Here is a 15,819-nt window from a genome sequence, read left to right as displayed (position 1 = left end):
TGGTCCAACCCGGTTTAGTATTTTCATTTTCCTCTAAAATCAAGATACGGTGATGGCTAGTGGCTACGAGGAGCAATCTTAAGATAAAACTTCAAAGACCAGAAAAAGATTTGTGTATGAAGCAGTGAGGGTATTATTAATTACGCAAAACTGATTTGTAACAAAAACCAAGACTACATCATCAAGATTATGAAATAACACTTAGAAACAGGCATCTCCACTCAAGTGGTCAGTGAGGCTTTCTCAACACTTGCACGCAGAAGGGATATGACATTCCCTGGCTCTGGAGCACCGAACACTGAACTTCCAGCAACGATACAGTTGGCCCCGGCTGCAGCCGCTGCATCAATTGTCGAAGGGCCTAAGCCGCCATCTACCTCAATATCAAGTGTTGGGTACTTCTGCCTCAATGCCTGGACCTGAACCAAGAATATCACAACTGAGGTTAGGATGGGATTTCGATTAGCAAATGGCATTCACATCTCCAGAGTTTAAATATTTTTAAAAGGAGTTACCTTGTCCATCATGGTGGGCATGAACTTCTGGCCTCCAAATCCAGGCTCCACAGTCATTACAAGAACCATTTCAACTGGAGTTGCTCCTTCAACCTGTCATCAATAGGTCAGTCAAGCCATGATAACCCGATCGCACTCTGGTCAAACAGAGGATTTAAAATTTCAATACCAGAGGAAAGACTTGTTCAACAGGTGTTCCAGGCTTTAGAGCCACACCTGGCCTCATCCCAGCAGACTTAATCTTCCTCACAAGCTCTTGCCAATTGTCTAAAATAAACAAATAAAACAAGTCAAGATCACAAGGATGAGACGAAATCACAGGATGGTGAGAGAAATAGCTATATATAGTATACCTTGGGCCACCTCAATGTGGAATGTAAAACCAGACGCCCCAGCTTTACCCATCTGTTCCACGTAATCCATGGGGTTCGTCACCATCAAGTGGCAATCAAGATATGCACTGTGATAAAAAGAAATGATAACGTTTTCAAGGACATCAGTTCTCTCACTTGAACTAATGAGTTATTTCAATCCAAGGGATGTAGTGAATTACTTTGTGTGCTTTCTCAAACTCTCGATGACAGGAGCACCAATCGTTAAATTCGGAACAAAGTGCCTGCTCGAGTAACACAGAATTATACCGGCTGGATGCTCATCATAAGTCATAATCCATACAAGAGTAGAAAAAAACACAGCTAAAGCAATAAAATTTACCCGTCCTGAAAATGAAAGTAACATGGTAAGCATTAGTATGAAACAAGCAAAGGTTGTGTAAGCATAGAAGTCCACTAGTCCAGAACAACAACAAAACTCAGCTTCTTGGTTGTTTCATACTAAAAGCAGACAGCAGAGATACAAGTTTCAGATTATAATTTCACAACATTCAACAACAGATGAAGTTGACCACATCATCTTTTGTGTATCCAATAACATAATATGAAAATTAACTCAAGATCCGAGAGTGAAGACAATATGCGGCATAGTGATTGAGAATCAAATTCTCTCCTTTTTGTTCTAACAAATCATAATTCTTGGAACTTTATAATATCAAAGGTGCAGCTTTTAAATCACCAAGTCAGTAAAACTTATTGAGTGAATTCAAAATTTCAGATTTGGGAGTAAGGAAGCAATGAAGGTGGTTACCATAATGTCCATGTGAAGCCAATTGGCGCCCAAATCGATCATCCGTTTAGCCTCCGCCGCAAGATTAGCAAAGTCCGATGACAACATCGACGGAGCGATCTTCGGTGACACACCCACCATCTTCTCTGATTTCAACGACGACTATGGTAGAGAAGAATCTGTGTGTTAGGTGAGAGAGCACTGAAGAAGAGAAGAAAAAAGAAAAAAGAAAAAACTCAAAAATGGGCAGTTGGGTCAACCCGTTAGCCCGAATATAAACCCGACCCAGTTTGATGCCACCAAACCTGATGCATGAATCATAGTCATATTACACACATGAATGATACATTGATTGGTTGGTCGAAAACTTTACATTTTTCATTATTCAGTTTGGATGATATATACATTTTCTTGTTCATTACATTAACAAGGAAAGCCCAATATAATGATTTAATGGGCCGAGAATTGACCCATGAAAGGAATGTATTTAGAAACATCCACAGGTTTTGGAATTAGGTGGATAGGCACTTGGAGTTGCAATTAGCTTCTCACTCATTTTTTCAACTTTGATAGATTCTTGCTCCTTTTGTTTCTCTATTTTCTCTCTTTTAGCTTCTGCAATCTTCTCAATTTCTGGTATTTTTTTCTTGTATTTTTTTGAATATTCAGCTTTCTCCACCTCCAAATTCTCCTGATAAAAGGTTAAATTTATAGACAAAAAAAATAAACATTTCAAAACCATCATGATAAATTGTGGTGTATCGGCGTAAGTAACAAGGTGTAAATGTAAAGTTTCATGTTTAGGCTTTAAGGATTTGTCTAATACTATGCTCTAATTAACATTCTCAATATACCTCCATTTTCTTCAAATCTAACTCTAGAGCTGTCTTCATGTTGTTCTCCCATGCTTCAATTGAGCAAAGTTCTTTGTAAGCCCTGTTTACATTGAATGCAAAACAAATGTAAATCATTATGATTGTAACCTCAATGATTACTACGTATGGATTATATAGATTGAGTAATTTGGTATATCTTACTTGGTTTGAGCTTTTGCCTTCTCGTTCTCTTCCCACGCATCTATCAACGCAAGTCTCTTGTCTTTCTCTATCTCAACAAGTTTTTCATCTACATATATACAAAATAAATTGCAAAATGCTATAAAATCCAATTCATATGTGTCAATCCAATTCCATAACATTATTATAATCGTGATATTAACGAATTATATGTATAAACATTAGATAAAGTCACGACGCTTTTCATGTTTACTTGTTCACAAGATTTTAGAAACAAGAAAAAAAAATTACTATGCTGTATAAATATACTTATTACACAGAAACATACTTTGACTTGAAGCCAAAATGGTAGCACTTTGTTCATATAATGGAGAATCTTTCTTGACTTGTTTATCTTGTCCCATGTTAGGGTTTTTATTCTCCTTCTTCTTCCTTAGTGCTTCTGTGAGATTCTTACAGAGACGATTTAATAAAACTGAAAACTAATTAATTAGTAAAAATCAAAAAGTAGTTACTCACATTATTACAAGAGAACACAAAAGAAAAACAAAGTAGCTAGATATTACCTTTTGATGACTTCGAGTTAGGGTGTGGGAGTTTTAATTATGGTCGATCGAATCCTACTAATATATATATATATATATATATATGTCTAATATGTTACATACATATAATATATAATATGTTTATATCATCGATATTTTTCACTCCAAGAAATCGATTAACTGTTTGGGTTATGGTAGGTGAAAGGAAACAAATTCAGTTTAATTAAACGTATTCACATGATAAAAAAGGAACTTAAAGGAAGCTCCAAGTATTGAGTAAAATGACTTAGAACTGTTCAAAATAAATAAATAATCTAAGTGTTGTAACAATAACGAAACCAAAACGGTAAGTAAGCTCTAATCCTATGTTTTATTAACCAAATAATAGAAAGAAAAAAATCCCATATTTTGTCATAACCAAAATTTATTTAATTAATAATCTTAGGAATCCATATATAATTTTATAAAGACAATATATGTTACTGTGTATGTAAATAATTGATCATAATTTTATTTCTTAGTTTACGTAATTTAGTGTAAAACGGACTGGACTAAAACACATCAAACGGTCAACAAATTTTTTTTTTTTGAGTAATATGTATGAAAGATCAACGTGGTGAGATAATTTTAATTTATTATTCTAAGTGGTAACTGACCATCCAATTACAATCAAAAGGCCGAAAGATGTACCAAAAATCACATACAAGAATCACATTCCATATTCTTTTTACATTATGATAAATAATCCCAAAGGAAATTCCCATAATTTTTAATTTTATTTCATAGTCTTGTTAATTAGTTCATGGAATAAAGTAAATTAGTTTTACTTATCTATCAGAACTTATATGTTTATGCAATACTATATGACTAATTATAATGACTTTAGTTTGAATTTCTTAGTAGTCTGAAACAGATTGATAGTCTTCCAAAAACCAACTTCTACATTATAATATTTTCTTACAAAAATGGAATTTGTATTAAAAAAAAAAAAATTGTATAAATCAAACAGTAATTAGCACGAGTACATTAATATGAATTAAAGAGTATATCATCTTGGAAATGAATATAATAGCTTCATAAGATTTGCTTCCACTCGTCTAGTCACTACAAAGATAATGAAACTGTAAACTGCTAAATGCGAATGTAAAACACTGTCACTTCCCAAACATATACCTCCACAAACGCTTCATTCTTTTGTTTTCATAACTCTCGACTCGACACTATAGTGTAAGTTAGTAGTAATAGACTATAATATATAGTGTTACGCATATATATGGATGTGTTTATATCAGAAGAGTATGTCATTCGTCGGAGAATGGAGAAAAGACTTATTGCTTCTATCGCCGGGAAAAAGACCAAAATAAGTCCTCAAAATGGAAACAAGACATCTCGCCGGCCAAATTCTCCATCAGAAAACGAACTTCGAGTCACCGGTGATGTACTTCATGAGAATTTCGTGTTCTATTTTCTTTCAGCATAGAACAAATCCAAGGGTTTGGCCTAGTCGTATTGTAAAACGCAAATGTCGACGAAACTGCAATGTTTGGATCAGCCGATTAAGTTGATGTAGTTTTTATTAGTAAGAGGCGAATAGCTATAGCTAGCACTTGAACTAGCTTGGCACTTGTGAATATACTTAGATGAAATTGTGAAAGAGTGGCTTACATAATAGCCTCATATACTCACATAAATAATCGTCCTTCTTGTAATACCTCCATATATTATAAATATGTTAACTATAGTTAAAAATATACATTTTGCGTTTTAATATATACACCTTTTACTTTTATCGTTACAATGCTGTGGTTTAGGAGTTACCAGAATATGTTTTATAGCTAGATATACAAACATTTTTATGAGATGATGGGTAACTAACAAACTTTTCTTATCCATTTCTAACATCGATCTCTTTGTTATTTTTCTTATAAATTAGAACCGTCTCTAGCTAGTTATGCGTTTATCTTTATCAAATTATTAGACAAAAGTAAAAAAGTGCCCACGTTTTCTTCTTTTAGTTTCTTTGATACGAAATGATGAGATTTACACATCTTTAGTTTTCCAAGATGCCAAGAATGCTATGATAATGTTGAACGTTGTGAAAACAAAATCTGTCAAAGCATAAAAGCTAAAAGAAGAAAAGAAAAGAAACTCACTTTCATGTGACCAGCGAAGAGACTATGACAGCCAAACCAAATTTGATTATCCAGTTCTCTTGATCGAAATCTTAATTCAATTTTATGTTTTTACTATGAAATTTAGAATCTTTGAGTATGTATAGACTAAAGAGTATGAAACCCAACTATGTTTAATATTTAAAATATTTGTGATCTGCATCACTCCATTGATCAGATGTACACCTCCCGATTTTTAATTTATTTATGTAATATATTTTTTTTTTGACATCATATATATATTTATATCAAAAAATGTAATAAAATAGAAATTGAAACAATTGTTTTTATAAACATTAATACGTTGATTGATCACATGACCTTATAAAGCGAAACGGTCTCTCTCGTATGATCACATGCTGAAAGGAAGATGAACATAAAAAGAAATAAAATTCTAATTACGAGACTTTTATGAATACTAATATTTTTTCTTGGTTTTTTTTGAACGAGTATATATACTTATCTTATTTCTCAAGCTATCAAGATAAAATTTAGGTCTTCTTTTTTTTTGGTATGATGTATAGTTTGGTCTTTATATTTTTGCTTTTCCTGTCTAATCTCTTTTTTTTTTTTCATGCATTTTATCTTGTGAATATGCTAATTAATACATGAAGTCTAAAGCCTCTACACTCTCAAATCTTAACACATCTTCTTTTATTCTTCTCTTGTGTTGTCCCTTCTTAAGTTCATTATAAAATAGTGGAGAGTATGCATGCATGATCACGTAATCATGCGTTCATATACAAAAAAAAATGATCACGTAATCATGAACCTAGAAAAGAAGCTAATGATGTAGGAGTACAAGTTTTGGTACGTGTGATATACAGTATAGAGGTTATTTAGAAAATATGAATGTACGTACGTGTGTGTATATCCAATCTATATGCATCACTTTTAAAATTGATCATGGTTTTAGATTAGCATGTACAAAAATCTTGCTAAACCAAAAAAGGAAATAAAATGATGGCGATTTTAAGGAAGATAAAGGGTATCTATTAGTTGATAATGAAAAATTATTATTGTTGAGATCATGACGACTGATTAGGTGTTTAGGACCATTCTCAGTACTCCATTATATTATGCAATTTATATGTATGTGTGTATTAGTGTACTCATTAGTCATTACAGATATGCATCTTGGCGTAATAATAGCCAATAAAGAACACATCCACATCTCTTTGGTTCATACTTCTTAGTTTGATTAATGTATCCCTCCAAATTTGTCAAAACTAAACTGAGAGAACGACTTAATTTTTTGTATATATTAAATGCTATTTCTGATAAGAAATAACTTAAGTTTGATTTTACTTAATTTTATGGATCAAATATATTATATATCTATTGAATAATCTAACATTATGATAGCTCGTTGACGTGTGTGATCGTATGGATAACATATACAATACGCTAATATTACTCCAAAATATACATTCCAAATATATATAAAAACTAAGGTTTGATAGTTTTGTTCATAAATAGAGATTTGTGATTCGTAGTATTTTATAAATGCTTCTGCGACATCTCTACACAGCATCCCCATTTTTCGTCAGAGCTTAATTTAACTAGGGAATACTGAATAGTATTATTTTTAGGAATGTGACCCCATCACACACATGTGCCTCTTGTTCTTTTTATTTAGAGCCATCAATGTCTGTTGTGGTATCAATTTTTTTTTTTTCATATAAAGAAAAATAGATCTGCAGGGAGCTAAAAAATTAAGTGTGATCTGTTTACCTAAAAAAACTAACTTAATCCAATGCTTTAGATATATCATTTTTTTAGTTAATATACTCTACAAATATGCATTACAATACGAGTTTGAATTCAGGTTGTGACAGTTACTAATCATAAAATGTTTTTTTTTTGTAAAAATTAATGGAAATGAAAGTAAATACACGTTTTGTTCTAATTACACCAAGATAATTGTGAGAACTTACTATATGAGTATGGACTTCGACTGCATACTTTTCGATCTGTAATGCTCTGGTTGGTACTAAATTCTCTTGTATAATGCTTTCTGCAAAAGAAACGTAAATGTTATAGAATTTTTTTTTTTTTTAAACGTAGATGTTACTAAAATTTTGTAATTACTAGCTAGGGAACTAAAAATATAAGTAATTTAAAGAGAAAAAGGAAATGTGACGTCAACAAAAATTGTGAACTAGGATGTCAGGTTACAGAGAGGTGTTTGTACTTGAAGAGAAGTTAGGTTGGGAGGTTGTGACAGCTTACGTGACTTTATTTAACATCAAAATAGAAATATTACGACTAACATTAAACAAAACAAATCATTGTTGGAAAAGATAAATGTAATTTGTAAAGTGCTGCATTATACATTATCTTTTCATTAGAATTAATCTTGTAATGAATAATTTTTATAATTTTGCCTCACTATTTTAATTGTATATTTACAAGATTAGAAAATCATTTATGTTGTTTATAAACTATAGAAATTTCTTAATTTTTGGTTTGTGCACCATGACACTTCTTAATTTTTTTGTTAAACAATTATTTATACAACTATTTTCTTTATAAATTAGTTGTCTTCTTTGTCAACCGAAATTCTGAAATTTAGAAACTTGTAAGATAATATTATTTGCTTGAAGTATTTTTTTAAACTTCTTTTGCATGACTATATAAATCTTTCATGATGACTTCGGGTATATACATTTCAGTATACGTCGTTTCGTGAGGCTGAGAAAATAGTGAAGACGATGTTATCCAAGGCGACCACTTCTTATATTTGGTTCAAATTAAACCAACTCTGAAAGTTTCATCGAGATTTTGTGAAAATAATTAAAATTATTGAAAGAACAATATCAAGAAGGTTCATTGCTTCAAATGGCAAAGAAAAATAGGTTTTTGAACACATATTTTTGTTTTAATTTATAATATAGGTGGAAAATAAATAAAGTATAAGCAATATAATAAAATGAGGAAAAAGAAAAAAAGGGGATGTCTGAGTAGGCACGCATGAGTGGCACGTGTGTACAACAGATAAAGCAATGGCTAATTTTCAAAGCCAAGTAAGCTCCTCCAGAACAAACCAAACCAATGTGTCAAAGACGAACCATTACTTTAGTCTTTATATCTACCGCAATTAATTAAAAGAACCATTTTTGCAATCACACAAGTTCTTACTATATCAATACACACTAATACTAAAGTTCTCTCTTTCTTTTGTTTTCTCATATGTATTATGTATGTTTGGTATATGATAGGGGTTGGACCTTAGCTTTGGCGTATATGGTAGGCGGATCGTTATTAGTTTTTATTTAAACAACACTCGACCAAAACCACCATTTTGTTACGAGACTAGCTACCCAATTTGGTTTTGTATATATGTACATGTTTTTTTGCTTGTGATGTACGCGTACATGTACATGTTATTTTATACACACACACACATGACACATACTAATTTGCATGCATACATGATACATGTATACGTTACGTCTAATTCCTAACAAGAGAATTGACTAAATTAATAACATTATAGTGCAAAAGAAAAAGCAAGAACTAAGAATTAATTATAAGGTTTATCGATCCTAACATCTGATACCTTAAACTCATTTTCAAGAATTTTTGTTCTACAACATATAATAAAACAAGTTTAGTAATGAGATCATATACTTAATAGTAGTTTAATACATAGGATACCTTTTCTAATTTCCAGAATCTCAATGGACCTACCATTTCAAAAAGATAAAAACAAAACCAAAGTGATTTTTTTATTTTTTTCTCGCTTAATTTAATAATATAAGCTAGCAAACTATACAACATACCAAATATTATAAAACATATGTACTGTTTGTTTGTGTTGAAAATAATTAATAATGTAACATTCATTTCCAAAGGGTGGGTCTCTCTGTACAACACAGATTCATTAAACTCTCTGGGTGTTTGATATATGCATGTCCCAGAACTTATAATGAATTAGCATGTTATATGTTTCGAGAGAATGATTTTTTTTTTCTCTTTTTTTTTTAATAATAATTATGATTTCTTAAGTTGTTGAATCAGATAGATGGTCCAGACGACATCATATCCCAACACCCACGTCTAAATTGACTAAATAGTATCTATGATTTTGAATTGAATCAAACTACATTTAGGTTTCAGAGAAAAAGAGTGAGAGAAGGGTTCTGATGATATAGAAATTAGTAGTATATGAAATAGAATATATATATATATATATATATATATATGTATAAAATGGCTAATCTAATTAGCTTTTTAAGTGCAATGTATCTTTTGTATGTATGAATGGTTATATGATTAAGCATTATTTACATTTAGAGCAGTTTAGTTGCATAACCATTACAATTATCGTTTTTATCACTTTATATATATGTATTATTTACCATATGGTCCATATCAAAATTTTGCATTATACTATTATTGATTATTGATTACTAATAAAAATTTGATTGAATGGCTAATGATTTGAGCAAAATTTATCACATGTATATTAAACGATTTATGTTTTTCAAGGTTTTGGGCAATAATAAAAAAAATAAAAATTAACATCGTTGAGATTTGATAAATTAATAAATACTCAAAAATGTTATCTAAGTTTCCACATAATTTTCCCTTTGATGTAAAGAAAAAGGCCATTTAGTGATTCGTTGAGAGAAATAACTTTTGCTAAGCAATGTACAATTTGATTTGGTTAAAACATCATTTTCTCAATCTCAGCTATTTTTTTTTTGTTAAAAGTATTATTAACACACAAAAAAAAATCTGAATAAACAGAAATTAAATCAACGTCAAACATGACCGTTTGATACTTTATAGAAAATGATGTTAATCTTTTTTGGTTTATCGGGACCAAGCTTTGTAATAAGCTGTTTAATCCATTTATTGACTACAATGCCCATAAATAGGTTTGAGTTTTTAGTCGCCAAAAGGGGGACAGACATGTAATTTACGTTGCGTATCGATCACTGTTCCCTAATCAAAAAACAAAGTTTTTAATTATTTAAGATCTTGTTTCCAAATCTGTCGGTCTATTTTTTTATGTTAGTATATTTTTCACTAACAGAGATTAGATTATAATACTAGTCCAAAAAACCAAATTTTAATATTTTGAATAGTAATAATGGACAAAATCTGAATAAATAATTTACTAAAAATAGATAACTATTTAACATTATATTATGTTGAATTTTACTTTGTTTGGTACGGAGATGATTTCTAAATATTAGTTATAAAAATTATAAAAAATTAGATATAAACATATTTTTGTTGTATAAAATTAAGAGTTTTTGGGTAAAATGTATAAAAATTGAGTTTAGCCTAGTTTCCATAATTTTACAACATATGCTAGTTCTCTCTATAATATATACAGATTGTAATACTATAAAATCATCTTTTTTTTCCTAATTGTTTTTTGTTTTGTACTGCTACAAATTGAAACTTATCAACTATAAATAACATAGTCTTCCTTACCAAAAAATAAATAAATAACATAGTCTTGTTCATGATCATATATGTTGCAATTTATCTCATAATTCTTTTTGCTGCCCCACACACATTTTTCACGAAATAATTATTTTGGACTAATTTTCCTTTTCACAATGAAAATTAATCAAGAACTCTGTTTTCCTTTTGGTCAAAAAAAAAACTCTGTTTTCCGATAAAGTTTAGAAGAGATGTAAAGTTAAAAGTTGTATCTTCTTCTATTAACCGAATCTTATTGACTGCTAATTTTAGTCATAGTAATAGTATCCAACACTAATAAATGAATTATGCATTTTGTGTTAACACCAAATTAATTCATAGATGCAATAATACTGTACATTTTAATACGTCTCAAAAAAAATTGAAACGTAAAGAGTTTCCTATACGATACAGAAAAATATTTAATTAGTTGAAGGAAAGACTAGTAATTAATTACATTACTATTAAAAAACGTATCCAACTTTATTTTATTTATCTCATCTCTCTTCTTTAGATCTCTTCTCTACTGTACTTTTGCTTTTTTTTTTCCTTTTGTCCCATTTATATAAAAATCCACCGCTCGAGCTTAACGTTCGCGTCTTCTTCGCTTTTCTCTCTGACTCCTGACTCGAACTTGCTCCGATCGATTGAGCCAACTCGCCCGGAGGATTCATTTCCTCTGCATTGGAACTTATAAAATAGTCATGGCTAGTTCCGGGAGGGAATGGTCTGAGCAGCGACGTTGAGTAAGTAACTCTGTTTTTTTTTTCTTTTCTCCGGCGATCAATACACGGAGGAGACGGAGATGTTTAAGTCAGCGAGATGGAGAAGCGAGAAGAACAGGATCAAAGTCGTTTTCAGATTGAAGTTTCATGCTTCTCAGGTACTACTCTTCTAAACTCGTTTCTTGTTTTGTTTCTTGAAAAAAAAAAAAAAGCTATGAATTGAAGACTGTGCAAAATGAAGAATGGTAGGTGACGGCAAGTCTCAGTTCAGAGCCTTAAATTGTATTTTGCTTACATTGCTTAGATTTGAATTTATTGAAATACTTTGAAAAAAAAATCAAGAACTCTCAATTTGGTATATGATCTATGTAACACATTTTTCTAGTTAGAGGATATAATAATCTTCTATCATTATTTTGATTAGAGGCTATTTTTGCTTTGTTTGGTTGATTTACGTAGGCGTCACAGTTCAATACAGAGGGATTGGTTCTGTCTCTTGTTCCGGGAGATATTGGTAAACCAACGGCGAGGTCAGAGAAAGCTATAGTGAAAGATGGACATTGCCGGTGGGAAATCCCGGTTTACGAGACTGTGAAGTTTCTCAAAGATGTTAAAACCGGGAAAGTTAATCAGAGGATTTATAATCTCATTGTATCATCAACTACGGTGAGTTCATAGCTAGAAATGTAAGAGATTGGTTGATTCTTACAGATTTGGATATTTGTTACTTATGATTTTTTTCTTGATTGTGAAGGGATCTACAAGAGGTGGTTTGGTTGGAGAAACGTCAATTGATTTTGCTGATTATGTTGATGCAACTAAAACTTGCAATGTGTCTCTTCCATTACACAACTCAAACTCTAAAAAAGCTTTGTTGCATGTTAGTTTCTTCTTTCTTCTCTTTTCTTTTCGTCTTTTTACTCTTTAATGCTTTGTCTTGATAGACCTGTTTTCATCTTTAAAGCTCTTAAGGATCTCAGCTCTTTTGTCCTTTTTCTTTTAGAGTTTTGTAACCTTCGGAGTCTTTGATAATTATTGGTCTTGTGATTATTTAGGTATCTATTCAAAGGCAATTAGAGTTTGATGATCCTCAAAGGTGCAGTAAAACTAGATTCCTCATCTATTGGTTATTACATTTGGAGTTTTTAATGGAAATGGCCTTTTTGTGTGTTTTTGAGTTCTTGCAGAGATGTGGATGAATGTGAGACTCTGGAGAAAATGTCACATGGTCAAGATTTGAAGTCACATTTAAGCATAGGTGATGCTGATGCAGATGAAACTCGTAAAAGCGATTCACATGAGGTACTTAGATTAGAGTAGCTGATTAAAAGGACAATGTGATGTATCTTTCTTTTGTTTGGTTGTATCATGTATGCAAGAGAGTTTTGGTTTTGTAGGAAGGTCCTTTTGGTAAAGCTGCTCGGTTTGCGGAACTGAGACGAAGAGCATCCATTGAATCTGATAGTACTATGTCAAGCTCTGGAAGTGTCATTGAGCCTAATACTCCTGAAGAAGTAGCCAAGCCTTTGAGACATCCAACTAAGCATCTTAATTCTGCTAAAAAATTGTTTGAAGAGCCTCGTATATCAGAATCTGAGTGGTCGGGGAGTTCTGATCCCGATGACTCGACTAATAGTTCAAATGATACAACCGCGAGGGAGACCACGAGAAACTCTTCTGATGAGGACGAGATGGAGAAGCTTAGAAATGAGCTTGCTGGTTTGACGAGGCAAGCAGATCTTTCTGAGCTGGAACTGCAAAGTCTGCGGAAACAAATTGTTAAAGAGACCAAAAGAAGTCAGGATCTTCTCAAGGAAGTGAATAGCTTGAAGCAGGAGAGAGATTCTTTGAAGGAAGATTGTGAGAGACATAAAGTATCTGACAAGCCGAAAGGAGAGAGTAAAATGAGGAACAGGTTGCAGTTTGAAGGAAGAGATCCATGGATTCTTTTGGAGGAAACAAGAGAGGAACTTGATTATGAGAAGGATCGGAATTTCAATCTCCGGTTACAGCTCCAGAAGACGCAAGAATCAAACTCCGAGTTGATTCTTGCTGTTCAAGATCTTGAAGAAATGCTGGAGGAAAAGACTAAGGAAGGAGCTGATAACATTCAAGAATCGATGAGAAGGTCTTGTGGAAGTGAGACAGATGAAGATGAGGATGGAAAGGCACTTGAGGACCTTGTGAAGAAACATGTGGATGCTAAAGATACACACGTCTTGGAGCAGAAGATCACTGATCTCTATAATGAGATTGAGATCTATAAACGTGATAAAGATGAGCTTGAGATACAGATGGAACAGCTTGCTTTGGATTATGAGATACTGAAACAGGAAAATCATGATATCTCATACAAGCTAGAGCAGAGCCAACTGCAAGAACAGTTGAAGATGCAATATGAATGTTCATCTTCTCTTGTGGATGTGACAGAGCTTGAAAACCAAGTGGAGAGTCTTGAATCTGAGCTCAAGAAGCAGTCTGAAGAGTTTTCGGAGTCTTTGTCCCGGATTAAAGAACTTGAAACACAAATGGAGACCTTGGAAGAAGAGATGGAGAAACAGGCTCAAGTATTTGAGGCAGACATTGAAGCTGTCACGCGAGGTAAAGTGGAGCAAGAGCAAAGAGCTATCCAAGCCGAAGAAGCTCTAAGAAAGACGAGGTGGAAAAATGCTAGTGTAGCTGGAAAACTCCAAGATGAGTTCAAGAGACTCTCTGAGCAGATGGATTCAATGTTTACATCAAACGAGAAAATGGCTATGAAGGCGATGACAGAAGCTAACGAATTAAGAATGCAGAAACGTCAACTAGAAGAAATGATCAAGAACGCTAACGATGAGCTCAGAGCAAACCAAGCTGAGTATGAGGCAAAGCTCCATGAGCTTTCTGAAAAGCTGAGTTTGAAAACAAGTCAGATGGAGGAAATGTTAGAGAATCTTGATGAGAAATCCAATGATATAGAGAATCAGAAGAGACATGAAGAAGATGTTACTGCAACTTTAAACCAAGAGATCACAACTCTGAAGGAAGAGATTGAGAACATGAAAAAGGACAAAGGTAGCCTAATGTTACAGGCAGAGCAAGCAGAGAACCTGAGAGCTGAATTGGAAAAGACGAAAGAATCGGTTATGGAAGCCGAGGCTTCAGTACAGAGAGAGAAAATGAAGAAAATAGAGCTAGAGAACAAGATCTCGTTAATGAGGAAAGAGTTAGAGTCTCTAGTAGAGGAGTTGCAAGCAGTGAAGCTTGTAAAGGATGAAAAAGAAACATCAGTTTCACTCTTACAAACAGAGCTAGAAACCGTAAGAGCTCAGTGCGATGATCTAAAGCATTCTTTATCAGAGAATGATTTGGAGATGGAGAAGCACCAGAAGCAAGTGGCACTAGTGAAAAGTGAGTTGAAGAAGAAAGAAGAAGCCATGGCTAATCTCGAGAAGAAGCTTAAAGAAAGCAGAACCGCGATTACCAACTTAACGAAGACCGCGCAAAGAAACAACAACAACAACAAAGGAAGTCTAGTAGGAGCTCATGGTGGATCTACTAAAGAAGTTGCGGTTATGAAAGATAAAATAAAGCTTCTTGAGGTATATATGCATCTAAAACATTCAATATATTCGTTACAGTATTTATATCTTCAAGTCGATGATAAGCTTTTGATGAACTTGTGATCCAGGGACAAATCAAACTGAAGGAAACTGCTCTTGAATCTTCATCAAACATGTTCATCGAAAAGGAAAAGAATCTGAAGAACAGAATCGAGGAACTGGAAACTAAGCTCGACCAACTCGATCAAAATAGCCAAGAGGTTGTTAAAATCAACATAGAAACAACATTTTCATGCAAACCAAACAACATTGAACGTTACAAAGTCTTAACTCATTACCTTTTCTTTTGTTTTTTTTCTACTAATGATGAAACAGATGAGTGACAATGAAGAAGAGATTCGTGTTCTTGTAGCGGAAATCGAGTCTTTACGAGAATGTAATGGATCAATGGAGATGGAGCTGAAGGAGATGAGAGAGAGATACTCAGAGATAAGTCTAAGATTTGCTGAAGTTGAAGGTGAGAGACAACAGCTTGTAATGACAGTACGTAATCTTAAAAACGCAAAGAGGAGCTAAAACCGGTATATAATCAGAACCGGTTCTCATATATTTGATGATTTCACCATCAGTTACATAATTTGTTCTTTTTGTAATATAACTTGGTAAAAAAAACTTAAGATGTAAATTACTTCTGTTTTTTTAAAGTAATCTGCATATGTTTTAAATCTTGTCGTGTTATTG

The 15,819-nt window shown here is 32.6% G+C and overlaps 3 protein-coding genes across 3 annotated transcripts; 1 reads left to right on the top strand and 2 right to left on the bottom strand.

Annotated features, from left to right (window-relative positions):
* Positions 1-70: 70 nt before the first annotated feature.
* LOC17895305 (ribulose-phosphate 3-epimerase, cytoplasmic isoform) lies at positions 71-1,867 on the bottom strand. The gene is made up of 7 exons (XM_023787627.1): positions 1,659-1,867; positions 1,230-1,234; positions 1,069-1,131; positions 869-975; positions 685-782; positions 516-608; positions 71-419 (listed from the first exon to the last, which is right to left on the bottom strand). The coding sequence occupies exons 1-7, from the start codon at positions 1,776-1,778 to the stop codon at positions 222-224; spliced, it is 684 nt and encodes a 227-aa protein (XP_023643395.1). The 5' UTR covers positions 1,779-1,867; the 3' UTR covers positions 71-221.
* A 122-nt stretch (positions 1,868-1,989) lies between these two features.
* Positions 1,990-3,151, bottom strand: LOC17896033 (uncharacterized protein At3g61260). The gene is made up of 4 exons (XM_023787628.1): positions 2,982-3,151; positions 2,675-2,762; positions 2,492-2,573; positions 1,990-2,328 (listed from the first exon to the last, which is right to left on the bottom strand). Exons 1-4 carry the CDS (start codon positions 3,055-3,057, stop codon positions 2,125-2,127), a joined length of 450 nt encoding a protein of 149 aa, XP_023643396.1. The 5' UTR covers positions 3,058-3,151; the 3' UTR covers positions 1,990-2,124.
* Positions 3,152-11,341: 8,190 nt separating this feature from the next.
* On the top strand, positions 11,342-15,814 carry LOC17894968 (myosin-11). The gene is made up of 8 exons (XM_006300535.2): positions 11,342-11,694; positions 11,996-12,202; positions 12,291-12,416; positions 12,592-12,632; positions 12,724-12,838; positions 12,934-15,117; positions 15,207-15,338; positions 15,454-15,814. The coding sequence occupies exons 1-8, from the start codon at positions 11,617-11,619 to the stop codon at positions 15,652-15,654; spliced, it is 3,084 nt and encodes a 1,027-aa protein (XP_006300597.1). The 5' UTR covers positions 11,342-11,616; the 3' UTR covers positions 15,655-15,814.
* Positions 15,815-15,819: the final 5 nt, after the last annotated feature.

Source organism: Capsella rubella, unplaced genomic scaffold, assembly GCF_000375325.1.
Source record: "Capsella rubella cultivar Monte Gargano unplaced genomic scaffold, Caprub1_0 scaffold_2, whole genome shotgun sequence".
Taxonomy (NCBI): Eukaryota; Viridiplantae; Streptophyta; class Magnoliopsida; order Brassicales; family Brassicaceae; genus Capsella; species Capsella rubella.
The sequence above is the reverse complement of the archived record's forward strand: the minus strand, read 5'-3'. Positions and strand labels throughout refer to the sequence as shown.